Source organism: Bombina bombina, chromosome 4 (assembly GCF_027579735.1).
Source record: "Bombina bombina isolate aBomBom1 chromosome 4, aBomBom1.pri, whole genome shotgun sequence".
Taxonomy (NCBI): Eukaryota; Metazoa; Chordata; class Amphibia; order Anura; family Bombinatoridae; genus Bombina; species Bombina bombina.
Window position 1 is genome coordinate 744,627,650 of NC_069502.1, and position 21,134 is coordinate 744,648,783.

The following is a 21,134-nucleotide window of genomic DNA, read 5'->3' on the forward strand; positions in this document are numbered from 1 at the left end:
AAACATTAACCAGGAGATTATCGTACCTTCTCTGTGTCCGAAACCAGTTTCAAAGAAGGAATGTTGTTCGCGCTCTAAAATTCTATTTAGATGCTACAAAGGATTTTAGACAAACATCTTCCTTGTTTGTTGTTTATTCTGGTAAAAGGAGAGGTCAAAAAGCAACTTCTACCTCTCTCTCTTTTTGGATTAAAAGCATCATCAGATTGGCTTACGAGACTGCCGGACGGCAGCCTCCCGAAAGAATCACAGCTCATTCCACTAGGGCTGTGGCTTCCACATGGGCCTTCAAGAACGAGGCTTCTGTTGATCAGATATGTAGGGCAGCGACTTGGTCTTCACTGCACACTTTTACCAAATTTTACAAGTTTGATACTTTTGCTTCTTCTGAGGCTATTTTTGGGAGAAAGGTTTTGCAAGCCGTGGTGCCTTCCATTTAGGTGACCTGATTTGCTCCCTCCCTTCATCCGTGTCCTAAAGCTTTGGTATTGGTTCCCACAAGTAAGGATGACGCCGTGGACCGGACACACCTATGTTGGAGAAAACAGAATTTATGTTTACCTGATAAATTACTTTCTCCAACGGTGTGTCCGGTCCACGGCCCGCCCTGGTTTTTTTAATCAGGTCTGATAATTTATTTTCTTTAACTACAGTCACCACGGTAACATATGGTTTCTCCTATGCAAATATTCCTCCTTAACGTCGGTCGAATGACTGGGGTAGGCGGAGCCTAGGAGGGATCATGTGGCCAGCTTTGCTGGGCTCTTTGCCATTTCCTGTTGGGGAGGAGAATATCCCACAAGTAAGGATGACGCCGTGGACCGGACACACCGTTGGAGAAAGTAATTTATCAGGTAAACATAAATTCTGTTTTTTTACCTACTAGTGCTGGTGGATTACATGAATTATATTCTTGTCTTTTAACGCCGGGTTTGTAAAAACCTGTAATACCAGCGCTGCAGGTAAGTGAGCGGTGAGAATAAACTGCACGGTAGCACCGCACAGCTCATAACGAAAAACTCGTAATCTGGCCGTGTTATTTCTTTTGGATATTTCTTCTGCTAGAAAAGTTTCTGAACTATCTGCTTTCTCTTGTTATCCTCATCTGATTTTTCTTAAGGATAAGGCTGTTTTTACATACTTTATATGATTTTTTTTTTTTTGCCTAAGGTATTTTCTTCGGGTAAATTTAGCAAAGAGATTGTTTTCCCGTCTTTGTTTCCTAATCCCAAGAATGCTTCAGAGAGATCTTTGCATACCTTTGTTAGGTCCTGATCTTAGGAAAGGTCAGAAAGTTTCTGCTGTTTCTTTGGCCTCTTGGTTGAAACTCATGATTCGAAAGGTTTATTTGGAGGCAGGTCAGCCTCCACCACAGTGGATCACTGCTCTGAAGCAGCCTTTAGTCTAATTTTTTTTTTTTCCTGTTGATTTATTTTAATTTCACTTAATTTCTCAGTGAAAAAAATATGTTTTTAAATCACTCCCTTGATGTTATTACTCATGGACTTCCAAAGCTTGGGTATTTAGTTTCCAGGACTAATGGATCATGGACTCTCACCACCTGTATAAAAGAGAACCTATATTTATGCTTACCTGATAAATTCATGTCTTTCATGGTCCACCAAACCCTACCCTTATGTTTTTTTAAGGTTAGACTCAGGTATGTGGGAGGGGTTTTATAGGGCTCTTGGGGTTTAGGAATCATTACCTCCTAGTAGTAGACAAGAGTAGTTCCTGGGAGTAGTAGATCGTGGATTTCATTTTTCAGGTAAGCATAAATTATGTTTTTTATTGTTTAAACCTATTAGTAAATAATAAACTTAACTATTTTGACATTCTATTAATAAACTTTTTTCTTAACTAATTCTAATTACTTTTTTTAAATAATGTTAGTGTGCCATCATTGATTACTTCAGTTTTTTTGGCAATATAAGAAAACAGGTGACTTTATAGAAATTTTAAAGGGACAGTCTTAGGGTTGCCACCCTCCCCGGTTTCACTGGGACAGTCCCGTTCTGAGGCTCTGTGTCCCGTGTCCCGGAACTACCCTCAAATGCCCTGGTCTAAGCGCTCCCCTGGCGCAGTAAGCAGCAGTGAGCACAGACTTTAAAAAAAAATAGCTGGCTAGAGGAGTGCTTAGCCCAAGGTTAGTAAAAAAAAAAAAAGGGGTAGGTGGAGTCTGGAGGAGAGACGGAGGATGGTGTGGGACAATGGGAGGGGGGAAGAGGGTCGAGGAGGGGAGTTGTGACGTCACATCCTGCTGAGAGTGGCAGAGAGAGACAGGTGTTGTGGTGCGGTGGTCATGGGCCGCATGCCGAAACATGGCCAGTTACCTTCAGTGGTTCCACCACCTCAGTCTGTCGATCCTCTGCAGCAGCCTTTAGAAAGAATCCTGGAGCCCTTGCCCCGGCCGGCCCTAAGCCAACAAGTGCAGTGCAGCCACAGAGAAACTGTGAGTAATACTTGGCTGTGTCTGCTGTTTTTTTCAAATTGGTATGGTCTTTTTTTTTTGGGGGGGGGGGCTTAATTATGTGTAATATTTTATATATATATATATATATATATATATATATATATATATCACCCTCCTACCCATTTAGATTGTAAGTTCCCACGGGAACAGGGCTCCCAATTCCTCCTGTATTTGTTTGTTAAATTTTGTCTGGTGTCTCATATTGTACTGTCCTTTTATCTTTGTTACCTATGAACAGCTCTGCGGAATCTGTTGGCGCTTTATAAATAAATAATAATAATATATATATTTATTTTATATATTCAGTTGTGCTCATAAGTTTACATACCCTGGCAGAATTTATGATTTCTTGGCCATTTTTCAGAGAATATGAATGATAACACAAAAACTTTTCTTTCACTCATGGTTAGTGTTTAGCTGAAGCCATTTATTATCAATGAACTGTGTTTACTCTTTTTAAATCATAATGACAACAGAAACTACCCAAATGACCCTGATCAAAAGTTTACATACCCTGGTGATTTTGGCCTGATAACATGCACACAAGTTGACACAAAGGGGTTTGAATGGCTATTAAAGGTAACCATCCTCACCTGTGATCTGTTTTCTTGTAATTAGTGTGTGTGTATAAAAGGTCAATGAGTTTCTGGACTCCTGACAGACCCTTGCATCTTTCATCCAGTGCTGCACTGACAATTCTGGATTCTGAGTCATAGGGAAAGCAAAAGAATTGTCAAAGAATCTGCGGAAAAAGGTAGTTGAACTGTATAAAACAGGAAAGGGATATAAAAAGATATCCAAGTATTTGAAAATGCAAATCAGCAGTGTTAAAACTCTAATAAAGAAGTGGAAAATGAGGGGTTCTGTTGAAACCAAACCACGGTCAGGTAGACCAACTAAAATTTCAGCCACAACTGCCAGGAAAATTGTTTGGGATGCAAAGACAAACCCACAAATAACTTCAGGGGAAATACAGGACATGGTCGAGTCGCCAGAAGAAAGCCATTACTGCGCAAATGCCACAAAGTATCCCGCTTACCGTACCCCAAACAGCACAGAGACGAGCCTCAAACCTTCTGGCACAAAGTAATTTGGAGTGATGAGACCAAAATTGAGCTTTTTGGCCACAACCATAAACGCTACATTTGTAGAGGAGTCAACAAGGCCTATGATGAAAGGTACACCATTCCTACTGTGAAACACGGAGGTGAATCGCTGATGTTTTGGGGATGTGTGAGCTACAAAGGCACAGGAAATTTGGTCAGAATTGATGGCAAGATGAATGCAGTATGTTATCAAACAGAACGCCTCATTTTCCACTTCTTGATTAGAGTTTGAACACTGCTGATTTGCATTCTCAATTCCTTGGATATCTTTTTATATCCCTTTCCTGTTTTATACAGTTCAACTACCTTTTTCCCATAGATCCTTTGACAATTCTTTTTCTTTCCCCATGACTCAGAATCCAGAAACGTCTTTGCAGCACTGGATAAAAGATGCAAGGGTCTGTCAGGAGTCCAGAAACTCATTGACCTTTTATACACACACACTAATTACAAGAAAACAGATCACAGGTGAGGATGGTTACCTTTAATAGCCATTCAAACCCCTTTGTGTCAACTTGTGTGCATGTTATCAGGCCAAAATCACCAGGGTATGTAAACTTTTGATCAGGGTCATTTGCGTACTTTCTGTTGTCATTATGATTTAAAAAGAGTAAACAAAGTTGATTGATAATAAATGGCTTCAGCCTAACACTAACCATGAGTGAAAGAAAAGTGTGTATATATATATATATATATATATATATATATATATATATATATATATATATATATATATATATATATATGTATATGTATATGTATATGTGTCCAGGAATCGATAGATAGTCCAGACATTTTCTGGCCAGAAGGTGGCAACCCTAGACAGTCTACACCAGATATTTTATTGTTTAAAAAGATAGATGATCCCTTTATTACCCATTCCCCATTTTGCACAACCAACACAGTTATATTAATATACTTTTTACCTCTGTGATTACCTTGTATCTAAGCATCTTATGACAGCCCCCTGATCACATGACATTTTATTAATTATGTATTGACTTGCATTTTAGCCAATTAGTGCAGTGTCTGCCACAAGCCACGGGCATAATCACGTTATCTATATGGCTGACATGAACTAGCACTTCGCTGTTGTGAAAAGCAAATAAAAAAGCATGTGATAAGAGGCTGTCTTTAATGGCTTAGAAATTCGCATATGCGCTTTCAACTAAGAATACTAAGAGAACAAAGCACATTTGATGATAAAAGTAAATTGGAAAGTTGTTTAAAATTACATGCTCTGGCTGAATCATGAAAGTTTATTTTTGACTAGACTGACCCTTTAATTCTGGTTTTAACACTGCTCTATGAGATTTTTAAAAAATATGAAGTTGATGGGTATGTGCATTTTTAAGAATTTAAAGGAACATGAAAGTCAAAATTAAACTTAACCCATTAAAATTGTAAGCTTCATCTGAATCATGAAATATATTTTTTTTTTTGTTTCATGTCTCTTTAAGGGAGCTGGACGGAGGGCGATTTTTCAAAACCACAAGTCCTATAATTTAAAAGTTAATTGTCTGCTCTTTTAAACAGTATGCAATGTGGGTCTATAAAGTTAATGTTTTTTTTTTTTGTTTTGTTTTTTTTTAAAAGCTTGTGCTTTCAAACATATACACACTTATAACATGTCATCAAAAAGACCTAGAGACCCCATAACCTCTTGTTATAAAGCCCATAAGAGAGCCCCTATATACATTTTAATAGGTGATCACTGTGGTAATAATGATCACCTAGCCTTAATAAATTTGTATTTATTTGAGTAAAATAAAGGCTTATGGGATACCCTATAGAAAAATCACACACTCACACACACCATTGGTTTCAACGTTGTTTATTACATTTTAAAAATATATATTTAAGATTTGTAAGTCACAAATATTGGTCTAAAATGTCACCAAATATTTATAGCTTGTTAATCTTTTCATTCATAGCATGTTCAAGAATATTTAATTTTTTTTAAATGAATTGCTGTTGTTTAATTTGTTGTATTGCATGGTACAGTAAAAACCTTTCCTTGAGGTAAAGGAATAATTTGCTTTTATGATTTTAGGCTTCAGTCACTTCAGCATTCAATTTAGAAATGATTATTGAATTATAAAGCAATCTTAAAGGGACATGCGTGCAAAATTAAAATGCACATAAATGAAGTACAACTTTGGATATAAACAATATACATACATAGGCAAAAATGATTCTAGTAAACGTTATCTCTGGTTTAGTGTTGGCATCTTTCTCTATGTGTGCATGTGACACCTATTTTAAGTACTATGGCTGCTCAGAGGGTCAGTGTGGCTTATGTCATGTCAGCTATTATACAAATTAAGTCGTTGCTCATTCCATTTGAACAGAAATAGAGCCTTGTTTTTTATTTATTTTTTATTTACCTATCAAAACTAAATAATTTTCTACTAGAAAACCCAAATTATTGATCTAGGCTTATTTTGGTATAGTTCATGCCACCAGATGTGATCATATAAATAAATCAATAACTTTTTTTCATACATTTTGAGTTTTCACTGAAATTATTTACATACCACTTGTGCAGTTATAACACAAATGGTTGTAAAAGCTTCTTTGGGATCCCATTTGTTCAGAAATAGCAAATATACATGGCTTTGCCATAGTTTTTTTTTGGTGATTAGAAAGCCGCTAAATGCAGCTGTGCACCATACTCATTCCCGGCAGTGAAGGAGTTAATTAGTTACAAACAATTAGAGGGAAAAGTCTATGTGGTGTGACTACTGTTGTGATGAGCTAGTGTGCAGTACACTGTGGTGTGTGTGTGTGGAGTCACTACAAAACTCCTGCGTCCAAACCAAACCTGGTGTTTCTAAATATATATCAAGAAGCACTGTTCACAAGCCCTGGGGAGGTGTCCCTCCCACCTCTCCCAGTGCATTTTTGCAGAGGAGTAAGATCCCTAGTAAAATGTACTCGGATGACATCCAAAACAAGCACAATTACCAATGTGAATCCTGGCACATACTTCCTGATAGCTCTAGTTTCACAGTTCAATCCTCTTTGAGCGGCATTGTATTTGCTCTGTCCTCCGTAGGGATGTGACCTTCCTGGATATGCTCCGGAGTGTGCTCCTGTGTGCCACTCAAGCGTGGCGTTCCGCGTCTCTGGTCCTCCAAGTGCTTCCGGTATAGTGTGCCGACCTCTGCAGCCCTGCTTGTAACGCTCCGTGTTCACTCCGGCCAATGGTTAAATGATAAGCGGAAAGAAATACGAGGAGCACTGAGTCCAATGCAAGCTTATGTGAATTTATAGGAAACACAATAGTGTGTATTATACAACAAAACGTGTGATAGGGGAAGCATTCCCCGGGGTAATTACAGCATATTTAAATGAATGTGAGGCTGTCTAACACTTAGCCTCACATTCATTAAAATACCCTGTATTTACTCCGGGGAATGCTTCCCCTATCACACGTTTTGTTGTTTAATACACACCATTGTGTTTCCAATAAATTCACTTAAGCTTGCATTGGTATCCGTGCTCCTCGTATTTCTTTCCACTTATGGGTTAATTAGTTAGCTGGCAAGGGTAATAGTATTGTAGTATAGGTACTACCCTCCTGACACCTCCTATTTCCCTGATCCCTTCCAATAAGCTCTCTTCGCTCCCCCTCCCACTGCTTACCACCATCTTAGGTACTGGCAGACAGTATTAGTGCTTTTTTTCCTTCCATAAGGCAGGGAGAGTCCACGACTTCATTCCTTACTGTTGGGAAATAGAACACCTGGCCACCAGGAGGTGGCAAAGACACCCCAGCCAAAGGCTTAAATATCCCTCCCACCTCCCCCATTCCCCAGTCATTCTTTGCCTTCCGTCACTATAGGAAGTGGCAGAAGGTTTCACTTTCGATTTTTGAAGTGTTGCGCTGCTCATAATAGCTTGGCGCCCTTTTTCATAGCCGTCCTGTCTTACGTACCACGTGACGGGGTGCAGTCTCTTTTATTTCCTAAGATCCTGCTGCAGACATTTTCACTGTTAGCTGTCTGGGACTAGGAAGTGGTGAGTGCCCCAGCCATTGGAAGTATTAAGGTGCCATTTTTCTTTTGATTGTCCTTCTGTGGGTATATACAAAGCTATGGAGGACTCTGATACTACATTAGAAGGTTCCGCTCGTTTTGTACTGATTAATAATTCCTGTTTATATTGTGAAGAGGCTGTGGTTTGCTCGCCTACTCAATTTTGTTCCATTTGCCTAAACACTGTTCTAAAGTCTAAGAAGGGAGACAAGCCTGCTAATACTCATAGCGCTATTAGCCCTTCTGAGCCGTCTACTTCTCAGGAATCTGGGTCCCGAGAAATTACTACACTTTCTACATTACCCGCTCCACATGCAGTTCCCTGCGGCTCAACTAATACTCCATCTGGAGGGGGCTTTTTTCCAGAGGAGTTTACCGCGCCATTACAATCAGCGGTGTTTGCGGCCCTGAGTGCCTTACCTCGCTCCAACAAACGCAAGAGAAAGGTTAAACCTAGTTCTCCTGACCTAGAGTCATCTAAATATTTGTCAGCTTTAGCTACTATATCCCAGCTATCCGAGGATGAGTTAACCTCTGTTTCTTCAGAGGGTGAACTTTCTCAGTCAGAAACTTCAGTTTCTAAACCTCCTTCAGCGGAGGAACCCTCCTTTAGATTTAAAATTGAGCATCTGTTTTTTATTAAAGGTCGTTCTGTCTACTCTAGAGGTTCCAGAGGCTACACTCCCTGAAGAGCTTAAGATCCCTAAATTAGACAAGGTTTATGAAGATACGAAAGGCCCCTCTGACTTTTCCTGTGCCAGTTAAGATGGCGAACATTATTAGTAACAAATGGGAAAGCGTAGGAACTTTTCTCCCCCTCGTCTACATTTAAAAAAAATATTCCCAGTCCCTGACACTCAATTAGATTTGTGGGGCTCCATCCCGAAGGTAGATGGTGCTATCTTCACGCTGGCTAAGCATACTACTATCCCTCTGGAGGATAGTTCTTCTTTTAGAGAGCCTGTGGATAAAAAAATGGAAACTTTTCTGAGGAAGCTGTTTCAACATACAGGGTTTTATTTCAAACTGCGGCAGCTGGAGCAGCTACCTACTGGTGTGACACTCTGTCGGAGCTCATTGAGGTGGAGACTCCTCTCGAGGATATTCAGGAGAGAATTAAGCACTGAGAATTGCTAACTCCTTCATCTGTGACTCGAATATGCAGATTATTAGCATAAATGCAAAGGCTGTTGGCTTTGCGGTTCTAGCCCGCTGGGCTCTCTGGTTAAAGTCTTGGTCTGCGGATATGACTTCTAAATCCAGACTCCTTTCTCTTCCCTTCAAGGGGAAGATTTTATTCGGTCCTGGGCTGGACTCCATTATCTCTACGGTTACCGGAGGGAAAGGTGCCTTCCTACCGCAAGATAAGAAGAATAGGGCTAATTTTTGTTCCTTTCGTGCTGACAAGTCGCAACAACAGAAGTCCTCTTCCAATTCCGAGCAGCCCAAGAGTACTTGCAGCCCGCTCACTCCTGGAATAAGTCCAAACAGACTAAGAAGCCCGCCAAGAAGAAATTTGCATGAAGGAGCGGCCCCCAATCTGGTATCGGATCAAGTAGGGGGCAGACTGTCTCTTTTTTCAGATGCTTGGTTCCAGGATGTACAGGATCCTTGGGTCCTGGAGGTTGTAGCTCAAGGATACAGGATAGGATGCAAGTCTCATCCGCCCAGGGGCAGATTCCTACTCTCCAGTCTTTAGACAAGATCAGAAAAGAGGGCTGGCTTTTTAGGTTGCGTATGGGATCTCTCTTCTCTAGGAGTAATTGTCACGATACCTATAGCAGAAAGAGGTTTTGGGTTTTATTCAAACCTTTTCGTGGTTCCACAGATGGAGGGAACTTTTCGTCCAATTCTGGACCTAAAGTGCCTAAACAAATTTCTGAGTGTTCCCTCTTTCAAGATGGAGACAATACAGTCAATCCTTTCTCTGGTTCAGGAAGGACAGTTGGGCTCTTCTAGTCGTTGCCAGAACACAAGGTACGATATCTTGGTACAGGCACCATCTTTTAGTCTAGCGGAAAAACATTCAGAGTCCCTTCTCAGTCTTCTTCGATCACATGGTAGGAAGATAAACTTGGAAAAGAGTTCTCCTACTCCAAGTACAAGGGTGAATGTCCTGGGAACTATAATAGACTCCATATCCATGAGACTATTCCTCACAGATCAGAGACGTTGCAAGCTAACTTCTGCATGTCTTGCCCTCTAGGCCTCCTTGAGACCCTCAGTGGCTCAGTGTATGGAGGTAATCAGACTCATGGTGTTCTGCATGGACATCATTCTTTTTGCCAGATTCCATCTCAGACCCTTACAAGTATGCATGCTGAGACAGTGGAACGGCGACCATTTAGATCTCTCTCAACAGATTGTGCTGGACAGCCTGTCGAGAGACTCGCTCTCCTGGTGACTCTGTCCAGATCATCTGTCCCAAGGCACATGCTTTTTGAGACCGTCCTGGGAGATTGTGACTACGGACGCAAGCCTTTCCGGCTGGGAACCCGTTTGGGGTGCCAAGAAGGCACAAGGTCTGTGGACTCAGGAGTCCTCCCTTACGATCAATATTTTTGAACTCTGGGCAATCTTCAATGCCTTGAAGGCTTGGCCCCTTCTGGGATCGTCCCAGTTTATTAGATTCCAATCAGACAATATAACCTTGGTTGCCTATATTAACCATCAAGGGGGAACGAAAAATTCCTTGGCGATGAGAGAAGTATCTCAGATACTAAAGTAGGCGAAGACTCACAAATGTACGCTGTCAACGATCCACATTCTGGGTGTGGACAGCTGGGAAGCGGACTTCTTCAGCAGGCAATCCTTTCACCTAGGGGAGTGGTCTCTTCACCCGAGGTGTTTGCAGAGATATGCTGCGAGTGGGGGACGCTGGAGATACATCTCATGGCATCCCGCCTCAATACCAAGCTACCCAGGTACGGGTCGAGGGATCTTCAGGTGGAATTGATAGATGCCCTATCGGTACAGTGAAGGTCACCTTGTCGCAGAGATCTGCTGATACAGGGTCCCTTCGTTCATCAAAATCTAGATTCTCTGAGGCTGACTGCGTGGATATTGAACGCTTAGTCTTAGCCAAGAGAGGGTTTTCTGAGAGTGTTATTGACACTCTGATTCAAGCTCATAAGCCACTTACTTGTATCTACCATAAAGTGTGGAGGACTTACTTGAACTGGTAAGAAGAGCGTGGCATTTCCAGGCATAAGGTTAAGGTTGCCAGAATCTTATCTTTTCTCCAGGATGGACTGGAGAAGTGCCTATCTGCTTGTTCCTTGAAGGGACAGATATTGGCTCTGTTGGTGTTACTGCACAAAATATTGGCTGAGCTTACGGATGTGCAGTCCTTTGTTAAGGCTCTGGCTAGGATCAGACCCATATTTAGATCTGGGGCTCCGCCTTGGAACCTCAATCTTGTTCTTAGTGTTTTGCAGCAGGCTCCGTTTGAGCCTATGCATACTGTTGACATTAAATTGTTATCTTGGAAGGTTCTTTTTTTTTGGCTATTGCCTCGCACGCAGAGTTTCTAAGATTTCTGCTTTGCTTTTCAGCGAAGGAACATTTGCTTCACAATCTAGATGTGGTTCGTGCCTTGAAGTTATTTCTTCAGGCTACTAAGGAATTCAGACAATCTTCCTCTTTGTCATCTATACAGAGAAGTGTAAGGGCCAGAAGGCTACTACAACTTCTCTATCCTTCTGGTTCAGGAGTGTCATCCGCTTAGCTTATGAGACAGCGGGACGACAGCCTCCTGAGAGGATAACAGCTTATTCCACTAGAGCAATGGCTTCCTCTTGGGCTTTTAAGAACGAAGCTTCAATGGATCAGATTTGTAAGGCAGCTACCTGGTCTTCCTTACACACTTTTTCAAAATTTTACAAGTTTGATGCGTTTGCTTCGGCTGAAGCAGCTTTCGGGAGAAACGTTTGTAGGCTGTGGTGCCCTCAGAATAGGGTCCGCCTCTTTTTTCTGTTCCCTCCCGTTATTTATTCAGTGTCCTCTGAAGCTTGGGTATAGTTTTCCCAACAGTAAGGAAGTGAAGTCATGGACTCTCCCTGTCAGGAAGGAAAGGAATTTATCTGGTAAGCATAAATTGTTTTTTTTTTATTAATTTAATTTTTTTCTTTAGTGTAAGGATCCTCCCCTTACCCTTACTCTCCTACCTCCCTGATCCCTCCCAAACAGCTCTCTAACACTCCCCCTCCCAATAGTCAACCCCATCTTGTCTGCCATTACCCAGTTTACATTGATTAATTTTTTTACTTAATTTTTTTCTCTTTTGTGGGGTCTCCCATCACCCTCCCCACCTCTCTCCTCCAAGAGATCATGTGTAGGGCCCCCTCTCATAAGCTTCTTTGCCGCAATGTAGTGATCCATCCCTCCCTCTCTCCTAGTAGTTTACTTCCTGTAGAATACGGAACCACCCCCTCCAGGAATGGGCGAACTACCTGCCTCCCTCCTCTTCCACATCACCCGCAGCACCACCAAAGCAGATACAGAGTCCACGACCCTGTCCGTAGTTTATTTTTTTGATGGATGGCTCCCTTTTTATATTTTTTTCTTCTGGCACCTTTTATACCCTGATGTTTCTCCTACTTTTCCTTGCTCCCTCTGCAGAATGACTGGGGGATAGGGGAAGTGGGAGGGATATTTAAGCCTTTGGCTGGGGTGTTTTTGCCTCCTCCTGGTGGCCAGGTGTTGTATTTCCCAACAGGAATGAAGTTGTGGGATCTCCCTGCCAGGAAGGAAAGGAATTTATCTGGTAAGCATAAATTGTTTTTTTTTTTTTATTATTTTTTTCTGTAGTGTAAGGATCCTCCCCTTACCCTTACTCTCCCACCTCCCTGATCCCTCCCAAACAGCTCTCTAACCCTCCCCCTCCCAATAGTCAACCCCATCTTAGGTACTGGCAGCTGTCTGCCATTACCCAGTTTACATTGATTTTTTTTTTTTACTTTTATTTTTTTCTCTAGTGTGGGGTCCCCCATCACCCTCCCCACCTCTCTCCTCCAAGAGATCGTGTGTAGGGCCCCCTCTCATAAGCTTTGTTGCCGCAATGTAGGGATCCATCCCTCCCTCTCTCCTTATAGTTTACTTCCTGTAGAATAGGGAACCACCACCTCCAGGAATGGGTGAACCGCCTGCCTCACTCCTCTCCCACACCACCCGCAGCACCACCAAAGCAGATACACAGTGATACTATCTGTGTCACTTTAATAGTGGGCAATCTGTCTTCGATCAGTGGTTCATTACCATATGAAGGCAGATACCTTCTGCACCCATCTGCAGTCTCTACAATCAAAGCTTACAATGGGGATCGCAGCATTCTCTACAGTGCTAGACGTAGAATCATGTATTGCACTGTATTCATTCTGTCTCCAGGCATGTAACAGCCCTTCACAGAAAGAGAAGATTTGTTTATTTAAAATTTCCAATGGTTTTTTCTTTCTTTCTTTTCTAATCTTTTTTTTTCTTTCTTATAAATTTATTATGGGAGATCTATAGAATTTGTAGAACTAGTTTTGCTGTTAACTGTAAGCTCCTCTAGCATACTATCAAAAACATGTTGATTTATGTCTTTAGAAATATTAATGTGATGATCTTGTATTGCTTGTAATGTGACTAAACATCACTATTGGGATTAAAGGGACCTTAAACTCATTATTGAATTCCCCATACTAGGTTTAATCATGCCTATTGAAAAACGATTAAAATACACTTTCATTGTTTCTGTTCCTGCCCCCGGAGAGACTATAGTGCATTCCATGAAATGTATATCTGTCCCTATGGCCACAGATAAGGAGATAAAGGTTTGAGGGATTTTCAAAAATGGTGCATGCAAATTTTAAAGATCTTTTTATGTTTGAAAAAAATTTAGTTTGCACTGATTATTTTCTGGATGCATAAATAAAGGAAAGGGAAAAGCATACACAAAAATTGCTTTTAAGGCTTTAGATACACATAGCCAAGACTTTTTTTTAAAAAGTGTTCTGATTTCCTAACACTAATTATTACTGGCAATTCTAAATTTAACTTTCTAAGTTGAGAAGATGAAAAAATATATTGTCCTTAAAGGGACAGTCTAGTCAAAATTAAACTTTCATGATTCGGATAGGGCAGGCAATTTTAAACAACTTTCCAATTTACTTTTATCATTAAATTTGCTTTGTTTTCTTGGTATTCTTTATTACAAGCTAAACCTATGTAGGCTCATATGCTAATTTCTTAGCCCTTGAAGGCTGCCTATTATCTCATTGCATTTGGACATTTTTCTACAGCTAGACAGCACTAGTTCATGTGTGCCATAGATAACATTGTGCTCAATCCTGTGGAGTTACTTATGAGAGGGCACTGATTGGCTAAAATGCAAGCCTGTCAAAAGAACTGAGATAAGTGGGCAGTCTGAAGAGGCTTAGATACAAGGTTATCACAGAGGTACAATGTATATTAATATAGCTGTGTTAGTTATGCAAAACATGGGAATGGGTAATAAAGGGGTCATCTATCTTGTTGAACAATAAAAAATCTGGAGTATACTGTCCCTTTAATACCTGAACAAGTTTCCTTCTAAGTTGTAAATAGGTGTGCAACCAATGACTGAATGGAATATAGTAATGTAAGTCTGTAGTCTCCCTTTCCACATTTAAAATTAATTAGAAAGCCCACAATTTTCAGAATTAAATTACAGAAGGTGGCAAAATATACAATGAAAATATATTGCAGGTTTTTTTTTTTGGTTTTTTTTTTTTTACTTAATAATTAAAAATGTTTTATTGCAATCTCAAAGTGTTTGTTGTTTTAAAGTTGTTTACCCAGATGAAATGCATTGCAAGTTATCCACCAATCACCAGCTGTGTCCTGCTTGGGGAGCTCACTGGATGCACTACTTTTGATGGGGTTAAAGCGAGTGGAGGGAAAAGAGAATTTAAAGGGACATGAATCCCATTTTTTTTTTCTTTCATGATTCAGATAGAGAATAACATTTTAAACAACTTTCTAATTTACTTCTATTATCTTATTTGTTTCATTCTCTTGGTACCATTTGTTGAAGAAGCAGCAATGCACTACTGGTTTCTAACTGAACACATGGGTGAGCCAATCACAATCGGTATATATATGCAGCCACCATTCAACAGCTAGAACCTAGGTTCTCTACTGCTACTGAGCTTGCCTAAATAAACCTTTCAGCAAAGGAAAACAAGAGAAAGAAGCAAACTTAATAATAGAAGTAAATTGTAAAGTTGTTTAAAATTGTATTCTCTATCTGAATCATGAATGAAACATTTTGGGTTTCATGTCCCTTTAAGAATAATTTCTCTAATAAAATAAAGCATTCCCTTTTTTATTTTTTTACAGTAGAGAGTCCCTTTAAGGTATTTCAGGCTACATAATAAATATATGACTGCTTTCTTCTATTCAACAAACTGAAAAACTGGTCCCTTAAAGTGACAGACTATTTGAAAATGTTTGTTGTTTAAAATGATGGATAACTCCTTTATTAACCATTCCCCAGTTTTGCATAACCAAGATAACTGAGAGAGGGTTGGCTTTCAACAAAGAATACCAAGAGAACAAATCAAATTTGATGATAAATATACATTGGAAAGTTGTTTAAAATTGCCTGCCCTATCTGAATCAAGAATTAATTTTGACTAGACTGTCCCATTAAAAGGACATTAAACACTTGCTTGAATGATGTATTTAGAACAAATATTAGCCTGATAATAATTTGTACATGTTTTTTTAAAAATGTTATATTAGTTGTTTAAATATTGAAAAAGATCAAGTTAATGTCTATAAAGCAGTGGGTGCTGCCATATTGTAACTTAGGTTACCTTTTCTGCTGAGGCCAATTTGGAATGGTTATAAATAGCTTACTAAAATGTACAACCAATGACTGTGTGGAATATAGCTGTATCTGCACTTCCATTTTTAACATGAACTGGGAAGCTCACAATATTCAGAATTAAATTACAGGAAAGGAGAACAAAATAAATACTGAAAGTATATTGCACAGTTGTTTTACTACATGTAATGAAACAATTTATATTAATATTTTGAGGTGTTTAATTTCACTTAAAAAAGCTGTCTTGACTTTTGTTCTTCAGGTCACCCTTCATGTTTAGATATGTCTCCAGAATTGGTTGCAGTGATAAAGAAATATCCATGGCAGTGTATGGAATGTAAAACCTGTATCATTTGTGGACAACCCCATCATGAAGAAGAAATGATGTTTTGTGATCGGTGTGACCGTGGTTATCATACATTTTGTGTTGGACTTGGTTGTCTTCCATCAGGTATGTTAGTAAGAACACTCCTGTTGTGCACTATTAATATTTTGGGATGTGTGTCTGTGTATATGTGTGTATATATGTATATATATATATATATATATATATATATATATATTTATACACACACACTACTGTGCAAAAATTTTAGGCAGTTGTCTTCTATGTACATTTGGTCAGGTGCAAGATTCAACAATTATACAAAACAAGTACTAATGATCATCAAATTAATATGTAGGTTGAATCACAATCATTAACTGAAACAGAATCAGCTGTGTAGGAGGAATAGAAATGGGTGAGAAACAGCCAAACCAAGCTAACATGGTGAGGTTCCTGAAGCCTGTTTAATGTCAAAAGCCCTACACTATGGCAAGACTGAGCACAGCAACAAGACACAATGTAGCAATGTCTCTCCCAGTCAGAAATATCAAGGGGGTTTCCATATGTGCTGTCCAAGATCTTCTGAAGAAGCACAAAGAAACGGGCAACATTGAGGACCGTAGACTCAGCGGTAAACAGAGGAAACTTACTGCAGCAGATGAGACACATCATACTTACTTCCCAATCAAAAGATGTCCAGCAGTGCCATCAGCTCAAAATTGGTAGAAACCAGTGGGACCCTGTTAAACCCATCTACTGTCCGGAGAAGTTTGGCCATAAGTGGTCTTTGTGGAAAATTTGCGGACAAAAAGACATACTTCTGTTGAAACTAGGCCAAGCGACTCAATTATGCACAAAAGCACAGGAACTGGGGTGCAGAAAATGGCAAAAGGTGCTTTGTAATGAGTAAAAATTTTGCCTGTAGCAGAAGGCAGTTTGTTCGTCTAAGGGCTGGAGAGAGGTACAAGAATGAATGTCTGCAGGCAACAGTGAAGCATGGTTGGAGGTTCCTTGCAAGTTTGGGGCTGCATTTCTGCAAATAAAGTTGGGGATTTTGTCAGAATTAATGGTCTCCTTAATGCTTATCAATCATGCAATATCATCACTGAGGCATCTGATTGATCCCATATTTATATTGCAGCATGACAATAACCCCAAACCTACAGCAAAAGTAATTGCTATCCTAAGCGTAAAGAACAAGGAGTCCTGGAAGTGATGGCATGACCCCAACAGAGCCCTGATCTCAACAACATTGAGTCTGTAAAAACAAGTTAACTTGCTGGGGTACAACTTTGTCCAAAAAAGCTTGAGACTTTTTGCAGTTGCAAAATAAACACACACACACACACATATATACCCCTTACCCATAGATTCAGACACACCACATACATGCAGACACACAACACACACAGCATACACACACTACACAGCATTCACTCATATGCAGACACACAAAACATGAACATTTTACTACAACTAGGCACAGCATACACATTTATTTAATACAGAAGGGACAAATAAGTACCATCCTACAGCTTTAATCTAGATGGGGCTGTTTTTTTGTTTCATTGAATAAGTTGTGCTTAGCATTATGTGCCTGAAAATAGAATAAATAAACTAGGTATGTCAGCCCAGTGTCACTGACCTTTGAGTGCTGAGTTCCAGGGAGAACAAAACTTCCACAGACTGCAGATAATATGTTCCTTCCCTATGTGGCCATTCAAGCAGCCAATACAAGGAGCAGTGGGGGAGGGCAGCATAGTGCTGCTGTAAATCTGTCAAATCAAACTGAACTAGTGCGGCAGCTCCTGCTAATTGCCAAATGGCTGAGACAGTGAATAATATAAATATATATAAAATTCTTTTTCTTTTTCTCTTCTCTCTTTTAAAAAAAACTGTGTGCAAATATACCTAGAAGAACTTATGCTGTTTAGAATGTAAAGGTTGGTAACACCAAATATTGATTTGATTTAGAATTTTTTTCGGTTCACTCATTTTACATTTTGTTAATTTATAACATTTCTATTTTTGAAAGCATTCTTACTTTTACAGCGTTTTTCACATCTGCTCAAAACTTTTGGACAGTAGTGTATATTTATTTCAGAACTGGAATTTTGTTTGTAAGCTTTATATAAAGCTCTGCTTTTGGTGCTTAAAACATCAGTCAGGCTCTAAAGGCACTGTTTAATGCAAAAAAAAAAATATTTCCCCTTAATATTTTTTTGAGTCAGTGTGTAAAATGTTTTTTTTTTTTTTTTTTTCTCATAACAATTCAAAAGAAAATGGGCTAGCACAACACTTGCATACAGGTGGGTTGAATTGCATGCATCTCATACCATTTTCTCCCTGAGAGAAGGTAGAGAAAAGAAGGGGATGGGAGAGAAGGGAGGGAGAGAATGAGGGAAAGAAGAGAAAAGTGGGGAGGGAGAGGAGAAAAGTGGGAGGGAAAGAAGGGAGTGAGTTGAGGGAGGGAGAAAGGGAAGGGAGGGAAAGAAGAATACACTTTTAAACAATCACTGCCCTTCACATGCAATAACATACAGTAATTACCATCATTCAAGTAATTAAACTTTTAAGTGTCCGTTTACTATTTACTGAATGCAGAGAAAGCTAGCTATTAGAGTTTATGATTAGACATCACACGCTGATCTAAGCAGTGCACAGAGGCATCCAGTCTGTTAGCTGCTAAGACCTGCAATAAGCACTGCGCTCTCAGACCCACTACAGCTGACAAGGGGAGGCAGCATAACGGCACAAGGGCTTCTCCTCCAACCTCACCTTGTAAGCATAACCTTTGGGCAAGTTTCTCACCAAGAACCCTTCCACTGCAAAAATCACGGATGCTGCCCCTCCCAAAACTGCTGCCCTAGGCACCGGCCTTGTTGGCCTAGTCTATAATACGCCCCATAACCTCTGCAGCAATACAAAATTTACAATTACTAATACATTTTGCATTAGAATGTTCCTTTTATAGAGTCAGTAAACACTTTGTAATTACAAGTCATTTATGTTGACTTGTTAGAGAATAACTTCTCATCCAAGTTTAAACATTTTAGAGACAAAATATTTGCTGCAATAGTTTTTTTTCAGTAGCTAAACTCCACCCACCACTTATTTCGAGGAGCCAATCCGGGCTTCTTTCTGGAGTAGACAAGGCTAGCCATGTCCATTACATTAGTAAAAACTTAATTTTTCTGCAGTTTATCAGTTGAAGCCAATTAGGGACATATATGTATCAGGGTTAGCCTTGATAAGTCTGCACTGTACATTCACAGGTCTAAAAGTGAGAAAACTCACAAAATTAAGAGTTCAATTACAAAATGGTGGGGTGGGAATTATGAAAGTGTATTGTAAATTCTTTTGTTTGTATTAACAGATTTTTTTACCGCAATCTCAAAGTGCTTACTGTCTGTAAAGTCTGATATTGTATTTTCTGCTTATTATTAATCAAAAAAATATTTATTTTTAGGTCGCTGGGTTTGTGACTGTTGCCAAAATGTTCCATCCACACCAAAGAAAGGTGGACGAAGAGGAAAAAACAGTAAAGAAGGATAAAACATCATATTTCTTCTCCAATGCAGCCAATTACACAAGCCTTTCAAAATGGTGCTATATGACCAGATACTCTTGCTTCTGGGCAAAAAAATGACCAATATTTACCACTCTTTTTCACATTTTTTTTACATCTAACAATAAACCATTTGGAAACTTGCTATAATTTGACCACAATACTGGAACAAGATGTTAATGAAATTGTGATGTTTTTGTAGAGTTTGTGTTTTTTTTTTATGGATGAAAAAAATGAAATACCTCATAAATTTTATGTTTTTAAAAAAAGGCCACACATGCATTGCCAACTGTTCATGTATCTTCTTCAACATCAAAACTTTTTTTTTTTTAAAGTCAAATTAACTCTACGAGAGTATTAACTACTGCAGAAGTCTCATTTGGCAATTCTTGGTGCCCCAAATGAAAATCATTTAAGGAGCATTATGCACTATGACAAATATTCAAATTTTAAAATGGTCATTTGTATTTTATGATGCTGTAAACATGATGGTGCACATAATTTTGCAAAGCTATTTATTTTGTATGGTTTGTGTTTTTACCTCCTTTTTTTTAAAATATGGTTAAGCTATTGTAATTAAATGAGAAACCTCAAACACTATTGAAGCCCAGAAATTCCATCACATTGTAAGATAACAAAGTTCTGTTTGCAGGATTATTATTTTCTGATGTAAAGTGTCTTCTTTTAATCATGCTAATATTTACAGGGGCCATAAATCTTTTATGAATTGTATTGTTTGTTTTTTATTTGCTGCTTTCATATCTGAAAGTTTAAAATTGTCGTTTTAAGCTTTCAACTAAAGATGCTACTTTGCCACCTCAAATTTACATTGTCAGCCTATGTTTGTCTTTTTTTATTTTAAATTTTATTCTAGATTTCTGTAGCGAGGAAAAGCTTTGGAGAAGTGCTGGTATGCAAATACATTTGATGAAAATTTCAATATAAAAACAAATCAAGACAAACTTAAAGGGACATGAAACCCAAAATTTTCTTTGATGATTTAGATAGAACATACAATTTTAAAAAACGTTTGTTTACTTCTATTATCAAATTTGCTTCATTCTATTGGTATCATTTGTTGAAGGAGCAGAAATGCATTATGGTTTCTAATTGAATTGGTGTGTGTGTGTGTGTGTATATATGTATGTGTGTGTATATATATATATATATATATATGTGTGTGTGTGTATATATATTTATATCCTATATTATAAAAGACAAGAGTTTGTCTGAAGCCGTCATGTGCAGTTCAGACAAACACTTGCAGCTGATCGCACGCGCACCCACCCGACAGCAGCGCGAGGACCCGGCAGCACAGCTGATCGCACGCGCAGTAGTGAAACAAAGCAGCGCGAGGACGAGAGAGAGAGATAACACAACACGGCCCGTGTGAACGGGCTTTAGAACTAGTATTTATATATATATATATATATATACTACACACAGTCATCCCAACTCTCCCTGAAGTTCAGGGAGTCTCCCTCATTGTAATAGCGGCTCCTTGACACCCGCAAATGAAATGCAATCTCCCTGAAACTACAAGTACCATGATCTAATGTGGCCCAAATCCGGAAACAGTGTTTCTTTAAGGAATGCCTTTAGTTGCGATGATCGTCATCGAGAAGAAAGGCTTTGTCACAGCAAGTCTGTCTTTACTTTCAGCATATTGCTTGTCTTCCACCCTCCCTCCTGCTGTTTGGAGGCAGCAATAAGGCTCTTGGGGGAGGAGGAGGAGAATCAGCAGCAGGCAACATTGGCTGCAGCATAGGCTGA

The 21,134-nt window shown here is 39.3% G+C and overlaps 1 protein-coding gene across 2 annotated transcripts in view; it reads left to right on the forward strand.

The window, feature by feature from the left end:
* The window catches only part of PHF10 (PHD finger protein 10), a 123,664-nt gene extending 103,480 nt beyond the window's left edge, over positions 1 to 20,184 (forward strand). For both annotated transcript variants that reach the window (XM_053710996.1, XM_053710997.1), the window contains 2 exons: positions 15,731 to 15,919; positions 19,263 to 20,184. In XM_053710996.1, the coding sequence (XP_053566971.1) occupies positions 15,731 to 15,919; positions 19,263 to 19,348 (275 nt within the window). In that variant the 3' untranslated portion in view covers positions 19,349 to 20,184. The remainder of the gene's footprint in view (positions 1 to 15,730; positions 15,920 to 19,262) is intronic.
* Positions 20,185 to 21,134: the final 950 nt, after the last annotated feature.